The sequence below is a fragment of the Ylistrum balloti genome, unplaced genomic scaffold, assembly GCF_031769215.1.
Source record: "Ylistrum balloti isolate Yb309-2 unplaced genomic scaffold, AGI_CSIRO_Ybal_v1 Utg369850, whole genome shotgun sequence".
Classification (NCBI taxonomy): Eukaryota; Metazoa; Mollusca; class Bivalvia; order Pectinida; family Pectinidae; genus Ylistrum; species Ylistrum balloti.
The window spans coordinates 265,524-287,673 of NW_026782003.1; the positions used below are offsets into that span (position 1 = coordinate 265,524).

At 35.1% G+C, this 22,150-nt stretch overlaps 1 protein-coding gene and 6 non-coding genes across 7 annotated transcripts; all 7 read right to left on the reverse strand.

The window, feature by feature from the left end:
• Nucleotides 1-3,453: 3,453 nt before the first annotated feature.
• LOC132545481 (uncharacterized) lies at nt 3,454-11,406 on the reverse strand. Its single transcript, XM_060209164.1, has 9 exons — nt 11,277-11,406; nt 7,400-7,571; nt 7,021-7,124; nt 6,352-6,477; nt 5,919-6,104; nt 5,225-5,340; nt 4,406-4,529; nt 4,092-4,100; nt 3,454-3,845 (listed from the first exon to the last, which is right to left on the reverse strand). The coding sequence occupies exons 1-9, from the start codon at nt 11,404-11,406 to the stop codon at nt 3,454-3,456; spliced, it is 1,359 nt and encodes a 452-aa protein (XP_060065147.1).
• Nucleotides 8,772-8,843, reverse strand: Trnah-gug (transfer RNA histidin (anticodon GUG)). The gene has a single exon. It is a non-coding gene; the product is annotated as a tRNA-His (tRNA).
• Trnah-gug (transfer RNA histidin (anticodon GUG)) lies at nt 10,545-10,616 on the reverse strand. Its single transcript has one exon. It is a non-coding gene; the product is annotated as a tRNA-His (tRNA).
• A 2,112-nt stretch (nt 11,407-13,518) lies between the features above and the next one.
• Nucleotides 13,519-13,590, reverse strand: Trnah-gug (transfer RNA histidin (anticodon GUG)). The gene has a single exon. It is a non-coding gene; the product is annotated as a tRNA-His (tRNA).
• A 1,801-nt stretch (nt 13,591-15,391) lies between these two features.
• Nucleotides 15,392-15,463, reverse strand: Trnah-gug (transfer RNA histidin (anticodon GUG)). Its single transcript has one exon. It is a non-coding gene; the product is annotated as a tRNA-His (tRNA).
• A 744-nt stretch (nt 15,464-16,207) lies between these two features.
• On the reverse strand, nt 16,208-16,279 carry Trnah-gug (transfer RNA histidin (anticodon GUG)). The gene has a single exon. It is a non-coding gene; the product is annotated as a tRNA-His (tRNA).
• Nucleotides 16,280-18,949: 2,670 nt separating this feature from the next.
• Trnah-gug (transfer RNA histidin (anticodon GUG)) lies at nt 18,950-19,021 on the reverse strand. The gene has a single exon. It is a non-coding gene; the product is annotated as a tRNA-His (tRNA).
• Nucleotides 19,022-22,150: the final 3,129 nt, after the last annotated feature.

The window sequence follows — 22,150 nt, forward strand, 5'->3', positions numbered from 1 at the left end:
AGGAAGACTATGCCAACGTCCATAAGAAACACAATAACAAAAGATATGACCCGGTAAAGTTAACATAATCCTTATAGAATCCTTGATTAAGTACAACATGATCATGTAATGTTTTCCGCAACTGATGTGTCATCCGACACAGCGCCAATGATTTCATTCACTTTAGAGCAAAACGATAATAGTACGAGAAAACAATCAGTTTAATCTTACAATTGATAGAAAGTCGAGAAAAGAACCAAACTACCATACCTCCACAGCATGACCTGCATTTTGGACACTCACACGTTGTTGAGCATTGGCATTTCCCAATAATGTACGTGTAAGCGGACTCGCATGCATTCGTGCAGGTAGAAACAGATACTTCATCTAGTAACAAGTAATAGGAGAATGTCTCATTGTTAAGATAAACCCGAAGAATGTGCGAATATGATTTTCTACTCTCGGTGATATTGTGAAAATATCATACGATGAAGGAGGTGATATATGTGATCAACAGATCAGGTATACATTTTGTAAATAATAAGTTTCATTTTAACAAAGATGAACGAAGATTATAAGGTACTACAAAAGACAAAATGAAATATCGACTCTGTTAAACAGGAAGTAAGATTACCTTAAATTCTTACCTGCACAACAAGTACATTTAGTCTGTTTACATTCCGAACCACGGACTTCTTTGGTGCATTTGCACTCGCCGTTACAGCAATATCCATATCCGGCCTGTTCAGTTTTTTCAACATCTGACAAAATGTATCATTTAGCAAAATGAGATCACTAAGGAAGACTTTTATGTTTCTGTTATCATGTTCCTCTTTTTGCTGCTCTCTCTGCTTTTACTTTTTTAAGATTTCTTCAAAAGAATGTCTCTTAATCTTCATTATATCATATTTGAAAGCCTCGGGACAATATCATGAAAAAATAAAGTATCCTTTTACCTTCAAAATACGTACCTGCCATAGTTAAGGTGTAATATCTGTGGGAGAGGTGTATCAGTATAAAGCCACTGACGGTTCAAGTCACTGAAGTTTTGAAGCTGCATTTATAGGTACAAGGTCACATTGTGGCATCGGAAATTAATGCGTTTACATTGTCGATGTTCGGGAATGAGGTATATTGGTTCGTATATTGTCAGAAGATGCCTATAGGGAATCTAATTTTAATTTAAACTATTGTATGGTTATGTCCCTGCAGGGGATAAACGTGGAGTACGTCATTGAAGCATTTAGTCTTAGCACTGTATAAAGGTAAATTACATTTAACCTGTTCTAAACTTGAAATTCTGATATGATGTCAATTGCATGTTTACAGTTAAAAGGATAATGTAAATGACAGAACAGAGATTGGATTTAGTGAAGATACAAAAGGATAGATAATGCCATGCCTCTAATTGGAACTGATAGCACTACGGCTACTGTTATCAGTTCATATATTAATGCCGTAATTTTGTCCTGCGTTCTTTGAATGGGATGAATACAAAAATAATTGAGATACAACACTGTAACTCACGTTGGAATTTTTTCAAATAGTTGCACGGTTCAGAATACATACATTACCTGACGTTCTTCTGAAATATTCAACATATAAAAATTACTTTAGGGCTTGTGCACCTGCCCATCTACACAACTGTCGATTTCCCTCTATCGCCTCCTATGTTTCCAAAAAATAGGCTTTTAGCATCACTGATGAGTCCTTGTAGATCAAAACAGCTGTATGATGCAGTTTAATTCATTATTTGGCACTACGGTTTGTAAATTAAAACTTTAATGTTGTAATGCTGATGATTCATATATAATTAAGGAATTTCTTTGTTAGAATAATAGGTGTATCTCACGGTTTTAATTCAAAAGCTTAAACGAATATTTTCGGTATACTTTCAGTATATGTACAACACTTTACCACGAATTGTTAAATTCAAAACATGAAATGTATGTCTTTATCGCTTTGAAAGACATCATTTTCTTTCTTTGTTTTTTAATAAGCTTCTTTTCCCACTTAATAATGGCATCCACGGTCAACTTCATATTCCAATCAGAAGTAGTTAATAGAATATTTCTGTTGAAGTCCGTTTTCCTCTATCGTGAACATGGTGTATGATGAATGATGAGTAAGCGTCTTCTGCTTCATCGACGACACCCGCTATGTAAACCTTGGTCAATCCAAGTAAGTAATGTTACATTTTCAAATGAGAACGATGTATAAAACAATGGAACCAACGGGCAAACTAACGAGCATCAAACACGTCAATCGTCATATAACACAAACAACTTCAAAACATTCGAACATATTTCAACTACCATCATGTCAAAAACAACGTAACACAAAATATAAACACACGAGAACGCCCAAAATTATATTATTAAATACATTACTTTTATTGAGACGAATAGTATAAAAAAAAACGTATCATAACATCCGATACACTCTATAGGCAACAACAGTATGATAATGACTTAATATATCAATATGCGATCAGCGTTAATTGTTTTATTCAAGAGGGATTCATTAGGTGATGAACCCTAGAAATAATCACTATCATGGCGGCATGTATCAAAGGTATACTATAGTGGGTGTACCATTTCGTGGAACCATCACGAAGGAAAACAAAAGTTGACATAGAAAGTCCATCAACTTATTCACATTGTCCATATTCATATTACATAACTCAATTCTTAATCACAAGTTTATCAATATTATCACAATAAATTTCGTTCAATGTATATAAGACGTATTTGTAATTATTATACAGTGTATATCACAGACAAATAAATCGGACTGTAGGACATTTCTCGTGAAATATCTATATGTACATAAGTTAAATTATCCAGTATTGCTTTTCGAAGTAAATAAATAACCATCACATTATGGGGTATGCCCTCTTAATTCCACCGATAGTATTCTACGGCAGTGCTGGTCGATATATCCGGAAGACAAGTTATTTCTGTTTAATAAAATGCCAACATCTGTATTTACTTCAACTTCTCAAGTGACTGCAACACTGCAAAAGAAACAGCCTGTCATTGTCTCAGTAAGATCGTTACTTCTATCAGTACACCCGTTTTCCCTTTAATACTGAAATGTGGTCCTGGTATGGCCAGATTAAACTCGTACACCACTCGTCAAATAATGGTTATCACAGTCACACAAATATAGATAATATTTATAATCACTATCACAGATAATGGTATGCATCTTCATATGCATGGCGTTTACTTTGCCTGTCTATTCAGTAGGTCAAGCATGCAATGATTTTCTTAGAAGCTAAATATGGATAAGGGTACATTAAATTTGATACCTTAGATATCTTAAATCACTGTATGTGATTATTTAGAACATAAAGTCGTTTATCTGGTATGCTTTAAACCCAACAAAAATAACTTTGAAACATGCGTTACCTTAATATCAAATGAATTATTTGTCCTAGCACCTGTTTCACACACAAATCACATGACAAGTTCAGGATTTAAAGTTCAGGCTAAACATGCTGCCGAAACTAGCAATGCTACTCAAAGAGGATCGTCTGGAGAGGTTGGCCTTCATGGATGGACTTTTATGATATAGTAATTCCACTTTTCCTACAGGCTGTATCATGTTCAAACTTATCTTATTCATACGCCATTCTCGTCGTTTTGCATCTAATGGCGTCAGTCCTTTCTGAGAATGACAACTTGTGCCAGAGCTTTTTCGTTTTTCCTTCTTATTTCTGCAGCATCTCTTACAAAACTCTTTCAATTTCTTTCTCTTCTTTATACATATTACCATTACAATGATAAGTACAATAAGTCCCAGAAAACCAGCAATGATGACAATTATGTACGTCGTGTACTCAGGTAAGGCAGATGTTGCAACTGAAAGACATAGATATCATTTATATGTTTAGATAATACTACATCATATCTTAACATTTAGCTCGTGTATCATAGTACGGCATAAAAAACAAACAGTGACTACTGTATATCTTTAAGTCAGCTCAATGTAGCTTTGAGACGGAACTTGAACTTACTTTTATGTAAACATGTGATGTATTGAACAAACATTGAAAAACATAGTCTTTTCAACTAAAAGATGTTACTAAAAAACGAGAAAAAACTTACCACAGGTTTCTGTAGAAAGAAAAAAAATTAAAAGAATTATTCTTTTTTTTCAAAATAACACATTCTTATTCCATACAAGAATATTTATCGGTGGAATTATAACCATATTGGTAGAAACAAAAAGCAATAATAAAGAAACAAAAAAGCGTTAGTAAATTTGTTATCCGGCATATGCCAAAGATTTAATTACTTTAACAGGTATACTTACCAACATTATTGTAAAACATTAATGGTAATATCGCAGATTTCAAGGGCCATACTAAAGAATTATCTATTTTACTGTTACATTTTGTATTAACTGACTAAAAGCTTACCTGTTCTAGCGGAGTAGACATAAGCGATTCCTGGACTGGTGACAGACGTAGAGGTCTGGCTGGAATCTGTGCAATAGTTAGGGACCTCTGTAGCGTATGTTACATCACCCGTCTGGGAAATTACCTGTTTTTATAGAGAAAATTTATATAGGAAATAATCCGTTAATAAATATAGAGAAAATAACTTGTCAATAAAGATAATTCATAGATGAAATACCTTGTCTTATAAAGGAGAATTATAGAAGAAATCGGCTGTCAAGGGAGATAATTTTTAAATGAAATAGTCAGTCAATAAAGAGAATTTTTGGAGTAAAAACCTGTCAATACGAAGAGTTTTATAGAGGAAATAGCTTGTTTATAAGTACAATTATACGTAAAGAAGCATATCAATAAAGAGGATTTATAGATGAAATAGACTGTTAATAAATACAATTATATAGGAAAAAGCATATCCATAAAGAGGATTTATAGAGGAAATAGACTGTTCATAAAAGATCTGTAGTGGAATTTGCCTATCAGTAAAGAAAAAATTCAATATAGAACAATCCATATATTACAAATCGGTGATTTGCGTGTTGTTTTGATACATTTCTCCCATCAGTGTACATAATTATGTTGCATTCTTTTTGATTCGATGTTAAAAATAAATATATCACTAAATTGTATAGAATGTAATATATAATTGGAAATTTTTAATAATCTTTCTAAACTAAAATGGAATAATAGTGTGAGACACTCATATTTGTAAACGTAAAATTCAATCAGCTCTGTTATGATTATAACTACAAATATTTATTCGCGGACATCAGATCCACTCACAAAGCAGCTAAATCTGTAGGTGGTCGAGCCGTCCACTGTGACGTCATTGTTCCACACGGAGAGATAAGTAAAATTGTCATTGATGATAGAATGTAGACAAGTCAAGGCACCACCACCTGTAATAATGGTAATTAACTGTAACACAGATATCAGTAAGTCGTTGATGGAGGACTTACTTACACACCATGTGTAGATAAATTATACTTTCTGTGAATAAAATATCCAGAAAAGCCATTGAACATAGACGTGAAAACTAAACCTCAATAAAGTTTACGTTGTGAATCTATCTAGCATACCTTTTTCAATTATTTCGCTTTTCAAGTTAAACCTATAATTCATTAAGGTCGTGCTATTAGTGGAAACGATCTTTGTGTACAATTTATTGTCATCGAATTTAGAAATAACTGTCCTTAGTCGTTATTAGATTATGTGAAAATAAATCACGAACAAAAATTGGGTAGACTTGTGTTAGTTCTTCACAATAAGCTTTCACTAATACGTTATCTCCTACGTTCCAAGAGTTCTTAGAACGTTCGCACGCGCTTGAGCATTTGGAACTGAAAAAGATCTCCATCTTTTTCTCCAGTCTGACCAATATTTAAGCGAATTCGTTAAACATTCTACTCTTGTTTTCCCATTCAAATAAAGCAAAAACTGTCCATTTATGTATCATCTCAAATCTGTCCATACTCACTTGAGAATACAAGACCTGACGTACACGAGGCATGTGTGTGGTTCATAATTGTTTTGTCAGTACAGGCGTCAAACGTGCTTCCGGTGCATGCCGTACTTCCATCGGCATTTGATATTGTAACATTTTCGTATTTAGCTAGAAATTGCTCTGGACAAGTGGCCTCAGCGTGTCCGGATTCTAGGGACCCTATTACAAATAATGATAATATTTTTCGTAAAAGTCTTTTTAAACAGTTGATAGTAACTCTTAATTTTAAATTGTTTTAAGCACAAGTTAAAGTCACAACAAATAATTATGAAGTGAATATCAATTTAAGTTCTTCGTCTCATCTAGAGACCATGTTAGAATATAATAAATTGACACACATTTTACAAAAAATATCCGAAATCCGCCCTATTTCACACCATTCACGAAAACAGTTACAATATCCTACCGTTTTTGATAAGCGTGATGAAGGCTCCATCGTGGTAAGGTTCGGGCTCGTTACAGGCATCCGCCATGGCCACGGTCAAACCGTCCACCCTTGCGTATATATTGTCGTTGTTGGTAGAACTTAATTCTACAATGCAATACACAACTATATACAACAATGTAACAACTATATAACATATGTTATATGGATATTGTTTTATTGGACATGTCGGCTTAGTGTGCACGATTATTGTATACTGAGGTGCCAAACCAAGCATACAGGAAATTTGAATTTTACAAAAAAAGTGTAAATAATCAGAAATCTGATTAACAACATTATCTAATTGTATAATTTAACGTATTTAGCCAATACATTGATACCAGCTACATGTTGGTAATTAATATCTCTACTGGAAATCTCATCAATATATACTCACTTTTGTTCTTTAGCATATAAAGAATGAATATATTTTTATCAGAAATAAAACGTAATACTTGTTAAAATGAAAGTTAAAAGATTACAGAAGATTGGCCTGGCAGAATAATCGTCATAATATTTTTTGTTGTCAAAACAATTTCTTGTGAAATATACTATAATTCTTTACCTTGATTCGTTAAGAAGTCTATACTTTCTTTATTTGTTTTGTATAAAAAATATTGTGGTTTTATACTGGATTGTATTGTTACATACTTGTCCCCATGTAGTAGTAATATTTGTACTGGGACACTCTCCGTAGTTCTATGCACAGGTATCCCCTGTAGTCGTCTCTAAAAATGAACGCTGTTTCTGTCGCCCTGTGAGACGTCGAAGAAATCATGCAACTTTAATCAATAACAACATCATATCATGAAAAGTAGCATTAATAATTATCACACTACCAGGGCAACGCTGTCAAATATAACACGATTTTCCTCTTTTTCTGAAACTCCAACATTTTATTTTAATCCAGCCTCTATAAAGATATCACAGACAAGTATATTAAGTTTTAAAATACGTTACCGAAAACAATGTATCCTAACTTGATACTTTGTTACAAACACTATCTTGGAGATAATTACGAATGTCTTACCTGAGGAAGTATTTATAGCCACTCTGCTCTTCACATGTGAAATCAAGGGAGGTAACCAATGCTGACATGGCGATAGGATAGCCAAACAGTGTTGTTGAGTTGAAGGTAAGAAGGCCTTTGTGGGCGCTATACCAAGCACCATCTACCTCAGAAGGGAAAGTACACGCCCCGCCTAGAAGATTGAGTTTAAGTTGAATATTAGATAATAATAGATTATCAAATTTTGTCTAGACATGTTGGAAGAAGAATTTAACAAGTGTAATATATTTTTAAAAACTTGGATAGATACAAAATTTCCTTTCAGTCTGACCATTTATCAGCAGTTTACATAAAGTACATAATGTTTAGTGTATTTTGGATGCAATATGATGTGCTTGATTGAAAAATAGATTTTGAAAAAAAAACGAAATCTTAAAGGTTCAAATATCACATTTCATCTTTATTTCGCCTGAATCTAGTCTGGATTATCAAATTTGATCAAGTATTGAAAGTACGGTTCTATTAATAATAAGACAAAATGTCATTATGTGAGAGGACTTCGGACCTGTAGAGACGTCCGGTAAATAATACGACAAGAGTGTTTTCAGTGGAACATTTGTTGAACAAGTCTCCATGACTAACTGTATTTATACTAGCAAAAACACCGTTTCACTACACATATGCTTTTAAGTCACACCGTTAGTCCATTTCACATATTTTACATCAGCATTTTCACAGGATCAGGTTTCAGGTTTCATCATTTCACCTATTTTACATCAGCATTTTCACAGGATCAGGTTTCATCATAGAAGTTGGCAGTGTTCTTGATACACGTACTTTAAATAACAGCTACTTGGTAGGCTACACAGTGGTCATCGTACTGTCAGTAGGTAGAATATAGTCAAAATACATCAATAATTACCAAGGTAACGCTCGCTATAGAAGTTTTAGGTTGTCCATTCTTTAGGTACCTGTCAACTTATCCGGATTTACGTACAAACTAATAACAAATTACTACCAAAATCCGGAATGAAGTTATTTCCCTTTAGGCCGTAAAATGATCATAAGTAGATCTATATCACACTGACCAGTAAAACATATGCTTAATAAATGTGTGATTGTATAGGGCTTGATGAGCAGAGTCAGTTTTCAAAATTGTTTCTCATGTTGCGCAAATTCGATGAAAATGATGAATACTCGCTGTCACAGGATGATCAGTACAAATGGACTGCAGGTTTTGGATACATACATTCCATTTTAAACATTTTATTTCATTGTACAATATTTAAATGGAATGCCGCTCAAACACGGCATAGTATATGTTTATTTTCAATAATAAAGACGATGGACAAAAGTAATCCGCCGTGCCGTAACAGCGACTGACACAGCTCGCTGCCGTGACCAGGATTCGAACCTGGGTTGTCGCGGCCACAACGCGAAGTACTAACCACTATACGATCACGGCTGTATTGGCGGATTTGATAATTGGTTTTATGATATTGATGCCTTTGTCGTTAAGGAATTGCAATCTTTATGTATCTAGAAAATAATTATTATGAGTAGCTTATAGAAATATCTAAATTAGTTGTTTTATACAGTATAAAATATATTTTCAATATACAACTTTTGTGGGATGAAACGTCATATCTTCATTTATCTAGTGCCCTTAAAAACCTGATTACCTAATACTGATATGAAGGCAAGTAAGGTCACTAATGATATAACGTCAACGCTAAGTCGGAATCACTTGACTTATGATAGTCCTCAGACACCATGTCGTATCGCAGTCATATTTCACGTTTATTGATTTTAGTCAACATTTTATATCTCCAAATGCTAAGACGAAAATTATCAGTTGTCAACGTGTTACTTAAAAGTTCATGCCTCAACAGTAATTCGCCTCAACACCTCAGCTCGTACAGTAACAAAACCTCAAATACAAACCTTTCTTGGCAGTTCGGCTTTTCCTACAGTCACGCACACAGAGACCATATTTTTATTCATCACGCGAAGAGCGTGTTTCTATAGGGTTTTTTTTATCTTATTTCGTGCATATTTTCTATTTTATACTATTGTAAGAAGAAATTCATTATTAGGCCATGTGTATGACCTGACATGATATAATGATCTATTCCTTTTTGTTTGTTTGTTTGTTTGTTTGTTACTGTTGAAGACGACGAGGAAGATTTATAAGAACAGTGTAAGTACAAGGTATGTGATTCATACCAAGGATTAAAGATTTCAAGAGAGCATGATCAATCAAATTATTTAGGTTACTGATTAATCTAGCATTTAACTTTACATTTTGGGGAAATTGTCTCTGCTCTGAACGTGGTTGCAATATCTTTAGGTATTTGGAACTTCTTAAACTCTTGATGTGAAGGACATAGATAGCCTTGTTTTCGGCATTGCTCCTCATTTTTCACCAACCTCATAATACGTTGCATTCCTTCTCATATTCCGTATGGCCTATCTTGAGACTAAATATAGTCTTCTTTTTCTACACATAGAAAAGCTGTACAATAGGTATGTGAGAGGACATATCTAGTCACCAAACCTCTATTGATATACGACCACAGTCGGCACATTAATTTCATTTTCCATCCATTGTCATAGAACTCCCAACGGCTTGTTCTTTTAAGTAAGAGACACCCCTCGAAGTACTCTGTGTTCTTGTTATTTCGAAATCAACTCAAACGATTGGAAAAACTTATTGGCAGTTTTCAATTTTTTTCCTGAATCTAATCATAGTCTTCCAGAGTTATACATGTACTGAAAGAGACATACACTAGCAACTGGAAAACGTGGTTAATTGTATTTAATTAAAAACATTAAAAACGAAATCACCTTCACAAAATGTTATTCACGCACTAAAACCTCTACAAAACTTCAAAATATTTTGAACAGCCAAACGCATGGTTTAAGTACAAAAGAGTGTTTTCAAACGTTTCCCAATTCCATACCACAATTTCACAGATGAACTCATTAAAAAATTCAGAATTGACAGCTATGCTTAAAAGTTAATTACACTAACCTAAAATGTACATTATAACGAATTAATAAGTGTTCGTATATTTGCTTCTTTGTTGCGTCCTGTGCTAGCTGATTCTTTGTCATGATTTTAAAAGTAATCCACCGTGCCGTAACAGCGACTGACACAGCTCGCTGCCGTGACCAGGATTCGAACCTGGGTTGTCGCGGCCACAACGCGAAGTACTAACCACTATACGATCACGGCCGTATTGGCGGATATAAATATCATCGTTTGAAATCTCGGTAATGTTTTTCGCAAATAAATTCTATTATTGGCGTCGTTACAAATCAAACTTACATCTTGGTAATGATGTTCATGTTTATTTTGTAAAACAATTAATTGTTTATCATATATATCGTATTAATAATTTTATCGACATATATTCTCAGGGGCGATGGCACGTCCTCGAAGCCTGATTACATAATACTGATATCGAGCTATAATAGGTCATCAACTAACACCACGTTAGTGTAAGGTTGAAGTCACGTGAGTGTTGATAGTCTACAAGGAAAATGGTGGAAATCCATGTCGAAGTAATGTTTTGATAATAATGATCCATTTACAAGTTAAGATATCTGAAAAGTCCATTGATGAGATGAAATGTCCAACCGTTTTACCAGCTGCACCAATAATCTCCTACATCTATGCTCGGATATATATTCATGTCCTTTCATGTGAACTTACAGATTTCTCTGCTAATGGTAACCCAACCGCTGCTTCGGTTAGACACTGATGACATGGAGCTCTTGAGCCTTCTGTTGTCAGCATCGTCAGGTGAATTCCAACCATCATCGGTTGTTTCGACCCCTATTCCACGACGTCCTCTGGTTGGCGGGTCAGCAGTGGTGATCAATCAATGCTTGCTGTTGTCTGGGCTCCAGTTTGGCTCATCTCGTCTACACCATAGCCAGCATGATGCTCTCTCAGCCCTTTCAGCAAAGGTTTTAATAGCTGCTTTCCTCTTTGCTCCTGTCAGTTCCACTTTCTGGAACATCTTCCATACTGACTGTGCAGGAAATCCTCTGGCACCTACCTCTGGAAACAGCCATGTGTTCCATCCCTTTTGTCTGCACTGCTCTACTAGCTCTTGTTATTTGCCAGTTTTCTTCTCATATGCCTCATCACACCCTTCTTCCCATGGAACTGTCAGCTCCACCAAGATGACCCACTGGCGCTGTTGCGACCATATCACAATGTCTGGTCTCAGAGTGGTATGCACTACATCAGGAAAGACGAGACGCTTGTTGAGGTCTACTCTCATTTCCCAGGATGGTGCTTGGCTGAGGACATTCACAAGATATGCAGTAGCAGTTGGTGGTCCCCTCTCTCCATCTATGCTGGGATATATCTTCATGTCCTTTCATAAACACATTGTAATATACATTTCATTTGCAGTTATGCATTTACAACCACGCATTTATGCGACAACAACTTGTTTTAATCATCACAGGAACCGAAAATCCTTAAAGAAATCTCTTGATTGGTTTGTTTTATATGCATGTTCAAGAATAAGTTTGGTCAGCAAAACTTTATCAAGTGATGAATCACAGATAATTATCTAACTCCTCATATGTGTATTTATTACTTATATTTTTTTCTAATACCATTTAAAACCGAAATCAAATTCTCCAGAACTGCTGTTATTGTGTCCTTCGTTTCATATATGATATACTCCTCAAAATTCCCGTAGGTCTATCCATCACATTCACCTATCATTTTCTATTGATCTGTGCGGCACAAGCATCGCTTAAAACAGATATGTTCCTACCATAATTATATGTCTCCGATGGATGTCATGATACCGTGTGTACTGAAGTAGAAGCTATTTTGATTGGTGTCTAAAAGGCTTGTCGTTTTAAATTAACGTCTCGAAATGTAGACAAAAGCTGAGTTTGATTTTGAACTTAAATGTTCTATTGTGTACTGTGAGCAGGTATATAACTGCATTTATTACATTTTTGCGAGTGAAATATTGAGAAATATTTCATCGAAAAAGTGTTATTTTTCACTTTTTGCAGACTTACGCAAATCAAAAGAGCGAACACAAAGCATCTGATAAATTGATAAACCATAAATTTAGCAAGGTGCAAAAAACACAAAACCAGACATTTGAAGGGTTTGTTTACTTGTGATACAACCTTCAATTCCATGGTTAGCGTTCATTTTCATTAATGTCAGCTAACACTTCAACGCAAATTACCTTATCAGAGATCAGATCATATCCCCTACCGAACCTCTTGAACGTGGAGCTAACAAGTAAGACATTTCAAGGGAATTCGTGGCATTAACAGCGACAACTGTAGGTAGCCGCCATATCTTCAGCCGCGTAACAACTTGTCACTGGTGAAACTCTCATTAAACGTTTTACACTTAAGTTTGTCTCTTAGTGGCATGACTAAGTAGCAATGTGAACATGGAAATAAATTCCCATTGAATTTTATTTTGTTTTGTGTTTACATATTTTTAATGACTTTTTAAAAAAAATGGACTATATTTCGCCGCGTACTGTGAAGTTATAATGAGTGAGTAGTGTCCGAGAAAAAGGTTAGCCACCTTCTCGTGTTTTATTTGTTCTAAATTTGGCTATTTTGCTGATGATAATGTAATAAATAGAATATCTAATAAAGTTATCAGTTATAACAAATAAATGTCATTCATGTGTCTAATATTTTATGAATCTTTCACTCGTCTGATGTATATTGTGTAACATCTATATATATTACACTGTAAACAATGCTAACTCTCACCTTACAGGAGAGAGCTTCCAACGACCTAACAAAACTGTCAAATGGTCAACATTCACGATCACCCATTTGGAAGACTTTCTAATATGTTATTATAAACACCAATCCTATGTAAATAACAGTAACATGTTATTACAAGCCCAAATACTATGTGATTAACAATAACATGTTATTATAAACCACAAATACTACGTAATTAATTCAATTAAACACACATAAATCAAAATGATATATTACATTTGGCCTTTGTCAATATATTGGTTTCATTCATGAATACGATTTTCAATTTTATCCGAACCAACTTTCTGCTGAAACAGATAAAATTAGTCCGCCGTGCCGTAACAGCGACTGACACAGCTCGCTGCCGTGACCAGGATTCGAACCTGGGTTGTCGCGGCCACAACGCGAAGTACTAACCACTATACGATCACGGCCGTATTGGCGGATATGACAGTTGATCTTAAAATATTAATTTCTTTGTCGTCGAGAAATTGCAATCTTGATATAATTCTTCTTTATAACGAATATGTATCTAGATAATAATTATTATGAGTAACTTACAGAAATGTCTAAATTAGTTATTTTATTCAGTAACATATATATTTTCAGTGCACAACTTTTGTGGGATGAAATGTCTCATCTTCATTTATCTAGTGCCCTTAACAACCTGATTACCTAATACTGATATGAAGGCAACTAAGGTCACCAAATGATATAACGTTAACGCTAAGTCGGAATCACGTGATTTATGATAGTCACCTGGAAAATACAGACACCATGTCGTATCGCAATTATATTTCACGTTTATTGATTTTAGTCAACATTTTATATCTCCAAATGCTAAGACGAAAATTATCAGTTGTAAACGTGTTACTTAAAAGTTCAGGCCTCAACAGTAATTCGCCTCAACACCTCAGTTCCAACAGTAACTAAACCTCACATACAAGTCCTTTAATAAAAAAAAACCTTTGTTTGCAGTTCGGCTTTTCTTACAGTCACGCATACAGCAACCATATTTTTATTCATCACGAGAAGAGTATTTGTTTTTTTTTTTTTGGGGGGGGGGGGGGGGGGGGTTATCTAATTTTATGCATATTTTCTATTCTATACTATTGTAAGAAGCAATTCATTATAACGCCATGTGAAGGGCCCGACATGATATAATAATCTATTCCTTATACGTGTTTAATGGTGAGGACTCATGCCTGGGTTTGTTGAAAACGACGAGGAAGATTTATAAGAACAGTGTAAGTGCAAGGTATGTGATTCATACCAAGGATTAAAGATTTCAAGAGAGCATGATCAATCAAATTATTTAGGTTACTGATTAATCTAGCATTTAACTTTACGTTTTGGGGAAATTGTCTCTGCTCTGAACGTGGTTGCAATATCTTTAGGTATTTGGAACTTCTTAAACTCTTGATGTGAAGGACATAGATAGCCTTGTTTTCGGCATTGCTCCTCATTTTTCACCAACCTCATAATACGTTGCATTCCTTCTCATATTCCGTATGGCCTATCTTCAGACTAAATATAGTCTTCTTTTTCTACACATAGAAAAGCTGTACAATAGGTATGTGAGAGGACATATTTAGTAACCAAACCTTTATTGATATACGACCACAGTCGGTACATTAATTTCATTTTCCATCCATGGTCATAGAACTCCCAACGGCTTGTTCTTTTAAGTAAGAGACGCCCCTCGAACTACTCTGTGTTCTTGTTATTTCGAAATCAACTCAAACGATTGGAAAAACTTATTGGCAGTTTTCAATTTGTTTCCTGAATCTAATCATAGTCTTCCAGAGTTATACATGTAATGAAAGAGACATACATTAGCAACTGGAAAACGTGGTTAATTGTATTTAATTAAAAACATTAAAAACGAAATCAGGACGTCGTCTACACCTTCACAAAATGTTATTCACGCGCTAAAACCTCTACAAAACTTCAAAATATTTTAACATCCAAACGCATGGTTTAAGTACAAAAGGAGTGTTTTCAAACGTTTCCCAATTCCATACCACAATTTCACAGATGAACTCATTAAAAAAATCAGAATTGACAGGTATGCTTAAAAGTTAATTACACTAACCTAAAATGTACATCATAACGAATTAATAAGTGTTCGTATATTTGCTTCTTTGTTGCGTCCTGTGCTAGCTGATTCTTTGTCATGATCTCATAATTTTAAAAGTAATCCGCCGTGCCGTAACAGCGACTGACACAGCTCACTGCCGTGACCAGGATTCGAACCTGGGTTGTCGCGGCCACAACGCGAAGTACTAACCACTATACGATCACGGCTGTATTGGCGGATATGAATACTGTATTTCAATGCATGGGTTGTTTTTCCCCCAATAAATTGCATTTGTGACGTCGTGACTTATCAAACAAACTTCTTGGTAATCATTTTCACGTTTATTTCGAAATCGTTATGAATTGCCCCTGAAATATATCGTATTAATAATTTTATCTCGACCTATTTTGACGTTTGATAGTACGTCCTCAAACCCTGATTACATAATACTGATATGGAGGCATCCGTGGTTATTAAATAACATCACTTTAGTGCAGGGTCACTGTTTATATGTTCCTACTATAATTGTATGTTCGCGATGAATTTTGATTGGTGTCTGAAAGGCTTGTCGTTTTAAATCAACATCTCGAAATGTAGACAATAGCTGTTCTTGATTTTGAACCTAAGTGGTCTATTGTGTAGTGTAAGGAGGTATATAACTGTATTTATTACAATTTTGCTAGTGAAATATAAAGAAATATCTCATCGATGAAAGCGTTATTTTTTCACTTTTGCAGACTTACGCAAATGAAATGAGAGAACACAAAGCATCTGATAAAATTAGCAAATCGTAATGCCTGAATGCTTTGTTTACTTGTGACACAACCTTCAATTCCATGCTTAGCGTTCATTGCAATTAATGTATATCGAATTCAATCATAATTACGATTTTTAACTTTACCCGAACCAATTTTCTGCTGAAACAGATAAAATGATTCCGCCGTGCCGTAACAGCGACTGACACAGCTCGCTGCCGTGACCAGGATTCGAACCTGGGTTGTCGCGGCCACAACGCGAAGTACTAACCACTATACGATCACGGCTGTATTGGCGGATATAAATAATATTTTTCGCCAATAAATTTTATTATTGGCGTCGTTACAAATCAAACATACTTCTTGGTAATGATGTTCATGTTTATTTTGTAAAACAATTAATTGTTTATCATATATATCGTATTAATAATTTTATCGACATCTATTCTCAGGGGCGATGGCACGTCCTCGAAGCTTGATTACATAATACTGATATCGAGCTATAATAGGTCATCAACTAACACCACGTTAGTGTAAGGTTGAAGTCACGTGAGCGTTGATAGTCTACAAGGAAAATGGTGGAAATCCATGTCGAAGTAATGTTTTAAAAATAATGATCCATTTACAAGTTAAGATATCTGAAAAGTCCATTGATGAGATGAAATGTCCAACCGTTTTACCAGCACAACATCAGAACGCTTATTAACCTTTGGCTGCACCAATAATCTCCGACATCTATGCTCGGATATATCTTCATGTCCTTTCATGAGAACTTACAGATTTCTCTGCTAATGGTAACCCAACCGCTGCTTCGGTTAGGCACTGATGACATGGAGCTCTGCAGTCTTCTGCTGACAGCATCGTCAGGTGAATTCCAACCATCATCGGTCGTTTCGACCGCTATTTCACGACGTCCTCTGGTTGGCGGGTCAGCAGTGGTGATCAATCAATGCTTGCTGTTGTCTGGGCTCCAGTATCTCGTCTACACCATAGCCAGCATGATGCTCTCTCAGCCCTTTCAGCAAAGGTCTTAATAGCTGCTTTCCTCTTTGCTCCTGTCAGTTCCACTTTCTGGAACATCTTCCATACTGACTGTGCAGGAAATCCTCTGGCACCTACCTCTGGAAACAGCCATGTGTTCCATCCCTTTTGTCTGCACTGCTCTACTAGCTCTTGTTATTTGCCAGTTTTCTTCTCATGTGCCTCATCACACCCTTCTTCCCATGGAACTGTCAGCTCCACCAAGATGACCTACTGGCGCTGTTGCGACCATATCACAATGTCTGGTCTCAGAGTGGTATGCACTACATCAGGAAAGACGAGACGCTTGTTGAGGTCTACTCTCATTTCCCAGGATGGTGCTTGGCTGAGGACATTCCCACGATATGCAGTAGCAGTTGGTGGTCCCTTCTCTCCATCTATGCTTGGATATATCTTCATGTCCTTTCATAAACACATTGTAATATACATTTCATTTGCAGTTATGCATTTACAACCACGCATTTATGCGACAACAACTTGTTTTAATCATCACAGGAACCGAAAATCCTTAAAGAAATCTCTTGATTGGTTTGTTTTATATGCATGTTCAAGAATAAGTTTGGTCAGCAACACTTTATCAAGTGATGACTCACAGATAAATATCTACCTCCTCATATGTGTATTTATCACTTATATTTTCTTTCTATACCATAGATAACCGAAATCAAATTCTCCAGAACTGCTGTTAATGTGTCCTTCGTTTCATATATGATATACTCCTCAAAATTCCCGTAGGTCTATCCATCACATTCACCTATCATCTTCTATTGATCTGTGCGGCACAAGGATAACACAGATATGTTCCTACCATAATTATATGTTCCCGATGGATGTCACGATACCGTGTGTACTGAAGTAGAAGCTATTTTGATTGGTGTCTAAAAGGCTTGTCGTTTTAAATCAACGTCTCGAAATGTAGACAAAAACTGAGCTTAATTTTGGACCTATGTGTTCTATTGCGTAGTCTAAGCAGGTATATAACTGCATTTATTTCATTTTTTGCTAGTGAAATAAAGAGTAATATCTCATCGATAAAAGCGTTATTTTTCCCCGTTTTGCAGACGTACGCAAATGAAAAGAGAGAACACAAAGCATCTGATAAAATTGACAAACCATAAATTTAGCAAGGTGCAAAAAACACAAAACCAGACATCTGAAGGGTTTGTTTACTTGTGATACAACCTTCAATTCCATGGTTAGCGTTCATTTCCATGAATATCAGCAAACACTTCAACGCAAATTACCTTATCAGAGATCAGAGCATATCTCCTACCGAACCTCTTGAACGTGGAGCTAACAAGTTAAGACATTTCAAGGGAATTCGAGGCTTTAACAACGAAAGCTGAAGGTTACCACCATATATTCTGCCGCGTAGTAACTTGTCACAAGTTTAACTCTCTTTGAAAGTTTTTACAGCAAATCTTGTCTTTTAGAGACATGAATAAGTAATTTTTCTTATGTGAATATGAAAATAAATTGCCATTGTATCTTTCACTCGTCTGATATACATTGTGTAACATATCTATATATATATTACACTGTTAACAGTGCTTCTCTCATCTTACAGGAGAGAGCTTGCAAAGAACTAACACTAACACAACTGTCAAGGTGTTAACATTAAAGATCACCGTTTTACTAAATGATTGTATATGTGTTTATAAACAACACGCTCAAATAGCTTACCCAAACAACTTAACAATGGATCAAGGTGTTAACATTAAAGATCACCGTTTTGGAAGTCTTTCTAACATGTTATTATTCACATCGACCCTATGTGATACATAACATTTGGCCTGTGTCAATATATCGGATTCAATCATAATTACGATTTTTGATTTTAATTTTACCCGAACTAACATTCTGCTGAAACAGATAAAATGAATCCGCCGTGCCGTAACAGCGACTGACACAGCTCGCTGCCGTGACCAGGATTCGAACCTGGGTTGTCGCGGCCACAACGCGAAGTACTAACCACTATACGATCACGGCTGTATTGGCGGATATGGATGGTTTCTTTTTAAATATGGGTTATCATTTTGTTGCTATTAAATTTATTGCTGGCGTCGTCACCTATCACAAAAACATTCTTCTTGGTAATGATGTTCATGTTTATATTGTTTAAAATAATGAATTGTCTATTAGATGTATCATATCAATAATTTTATCTACACTTGTTTTGAGGAACGATGGCACGTCCTCGAAGTCTGATTACCTAATACTGATATGAAGTTAGAATAGGTCATCAAAAGACGTCATCTTAGTGCAAGGTCGCAGTCACGTGACTGCTGATAGTCAAAAGGAAAATGGTGGAAATCCATATCGGAGTAATAGTTTTTGAGTATTGATCCATTTTCAATGTGATCTGCGAAGACGACTGTCCAACCATTTTATCAGCACAACATCAGAACACTTATTCACATTTGTCTGCCCCAATATTCTCCGACATCTAAGCTCGAATATTTCTTCGTGTCCTATTATAGACACATTGTAATATACCTTTCGATTGCAGTCATTCATTTTACAACCATGGATTTATGCTACAACAACTTTTTTAATCACCACAAGTACCAAAAATCCTTAAAGAAATTTCTTGATTGATTTGTTTTATAGGCGTGTGCAATAATATGTTTGGTCAAGAAAACTTTATCAAATGATTAATCACAGATGGATATCTACCTCCTCATACGTTTATCCATCACTTATATTTTCTTACTTATACCATAGATAACCGAAATCAAATTCTCCAGAACTGCTGTTATTGTTTCCTTCGTTTCATATATGATATACTCCCCAAAATTCCAATACATCTATCCATCATATTCACCTACCATCTTCCATTGACCTGTACGGCACAAGCATCGCTTGCAAACAGACGTGTTCTTACTCATGTCTCTCGTGTCATATTTGAGAAACTCTTCAAATACCCGTAGGCCTATCCATCTTATACATCTGCCATCTTCCCGATGAATGTCACGATACTGTGTCTGCTGAAGTAGGGGGTATTTTGATTTGATCTCTAAAGGATTTTTCTTTAAGGGGCTGTTGATAAATATAAACAGCTATATATATTAACACACCTGTCAATACGTTAACATCGGAGATCACCCATATGAAAGTCTTTCTACAATGTTATTATAAACCTAAGTACAATGTACCTCCGTTATCTATAAATAATTCTCTAAGGAATACGATACATTTGGACTCAATAGTTTGGCTTCAGTTATAATTATCGACTCTCTCTTTCTCTCTCTCTCTCTCTCTCTCTCTCTCTCTCTAATTGTATCCGTACCAAACATTCCTCAAAACGAGATCACCCATTTCAATAACTTTTGTTATTACAAACCCAATTACAAGTTCCCCAGTTTAACAATACATAATTTTTATCCGAACTAATTTTCTGATGAAACATAAAAACATAAACCGCCGTGCCGTAACAGCGACTGACACAGCTCGCTGCCGTGACCAGGATTCGAACCTGGGTTGTCGCGGCCACAACGCGAAGTACTAACCACTAATACGATCACGGCTGTATTGGCGGTTACGTGATACTGTAATACACGAATACTTCAACTGCTCGACAATACACAGATATTTAATTATTGATCGGTGAAAAGTCTAAAATCATTTAAATCTATGACGTTATGTTATTATCTGATTGTTTGATTACATAATATTGTACAATGATCGCATTATACAGGACATTGCATTTGAACTATAAGGGTTATTAAAAGTTGTATCATGTGGAGATTTGTAATGAAGATCACGTTTAATTACAGATAAATGAAAATGGGGAAACATTATCAATTATTTTCAATTTCAATTTTATAATGTTAACCGATATAAATGATATATTCCTTTTCAAGACCTTACAGATATCAGAACATTCACTACATGTCACTGTCGGTTTTATCTTATCAATATTAACCAGTCAGATTCAATAAAGATAAGCTTCATATAAAACCTCTATAGATTTATAATGTAATTCCAATTTCAAAGGACAACGTATTGTAAAAGCTTGACTATACGGATTTGTCAGAGTATTTGTTGTGGAATATCTAGCCCCTAACAGTTACATTTTATCGAATATTTCAATCTAGTTTTTCCTTAATCAGAAAGGTCAATATAATTACTAAGTTTTTTTAATACAAAAACAAATAATTGATTTTAAGTTCTGAGAGAAATGGTTCACCGTGCCATAACACTGTCTGACACAGTTGACTGCCCTAACCATGATTCAAAACTGGGTTCTCGCGGCCATAACGAGAAGCACAAACTATTATTGACGGACAACTACTTGTGTGTCACTAGCAAACTTTTCGATTTTACTTGTCCAATTCTGCAATTTGCAACAAGCAACCTTTTTTCACTTGAACGTGTTGTAGATTCACTGGGTATTTATGTATTTGGACTCCCAGTATAACAGGCTTCGACAAAGACCACAATTGATTCTTTTACGAGGAAGTATAATGGAGATGATTGAGGTGATTTTTACAGAGTAAAATGTACATGGATTTGGTGAACAAAGAAATAACTCGGCATGGAGTATGATAATGATGTTACATGATAATAATATGAGTGCATTTTGTGAATAGAAAATACTTGGGTTTCGGCGTAAAATAAAGATGTTAAAACGAATATAATGTCTTTGGATCGGGCGAATGAGAAGTAATTGGGCACATAGTTTTATCTAGGATAGTGTTTATGGACACAGATAATTACAAATTACAAATAACACAATTCCTCGCTCCGGTGAAGATTTATCGGTTATGTTAATCTCGACGACTGAACACAAATACAAAATTTAAAACAAAACTTAATATGAATAACTTGATACAAGCATAAATAACAAAATTAATAAATCTAACACATTTATCACAAGGCAGACCTAATCACATTTTATGTAATTATAGCCTGCATGTCTTCACAATAAGCATTCACCTGATTTCTAAACGTAAACTCAAGAATTCATCAAAGTTTCAACCAAGTGGACGAAAGAGATAATAATAAGTCATGTATGAAATTATTAACAGAATATTCAGAAACAGACACATCATGTTCATCAGCAGTACTATAGCCAAAATGTCTGAGATATTGCAACAGTATTCTGACTAAATAGAC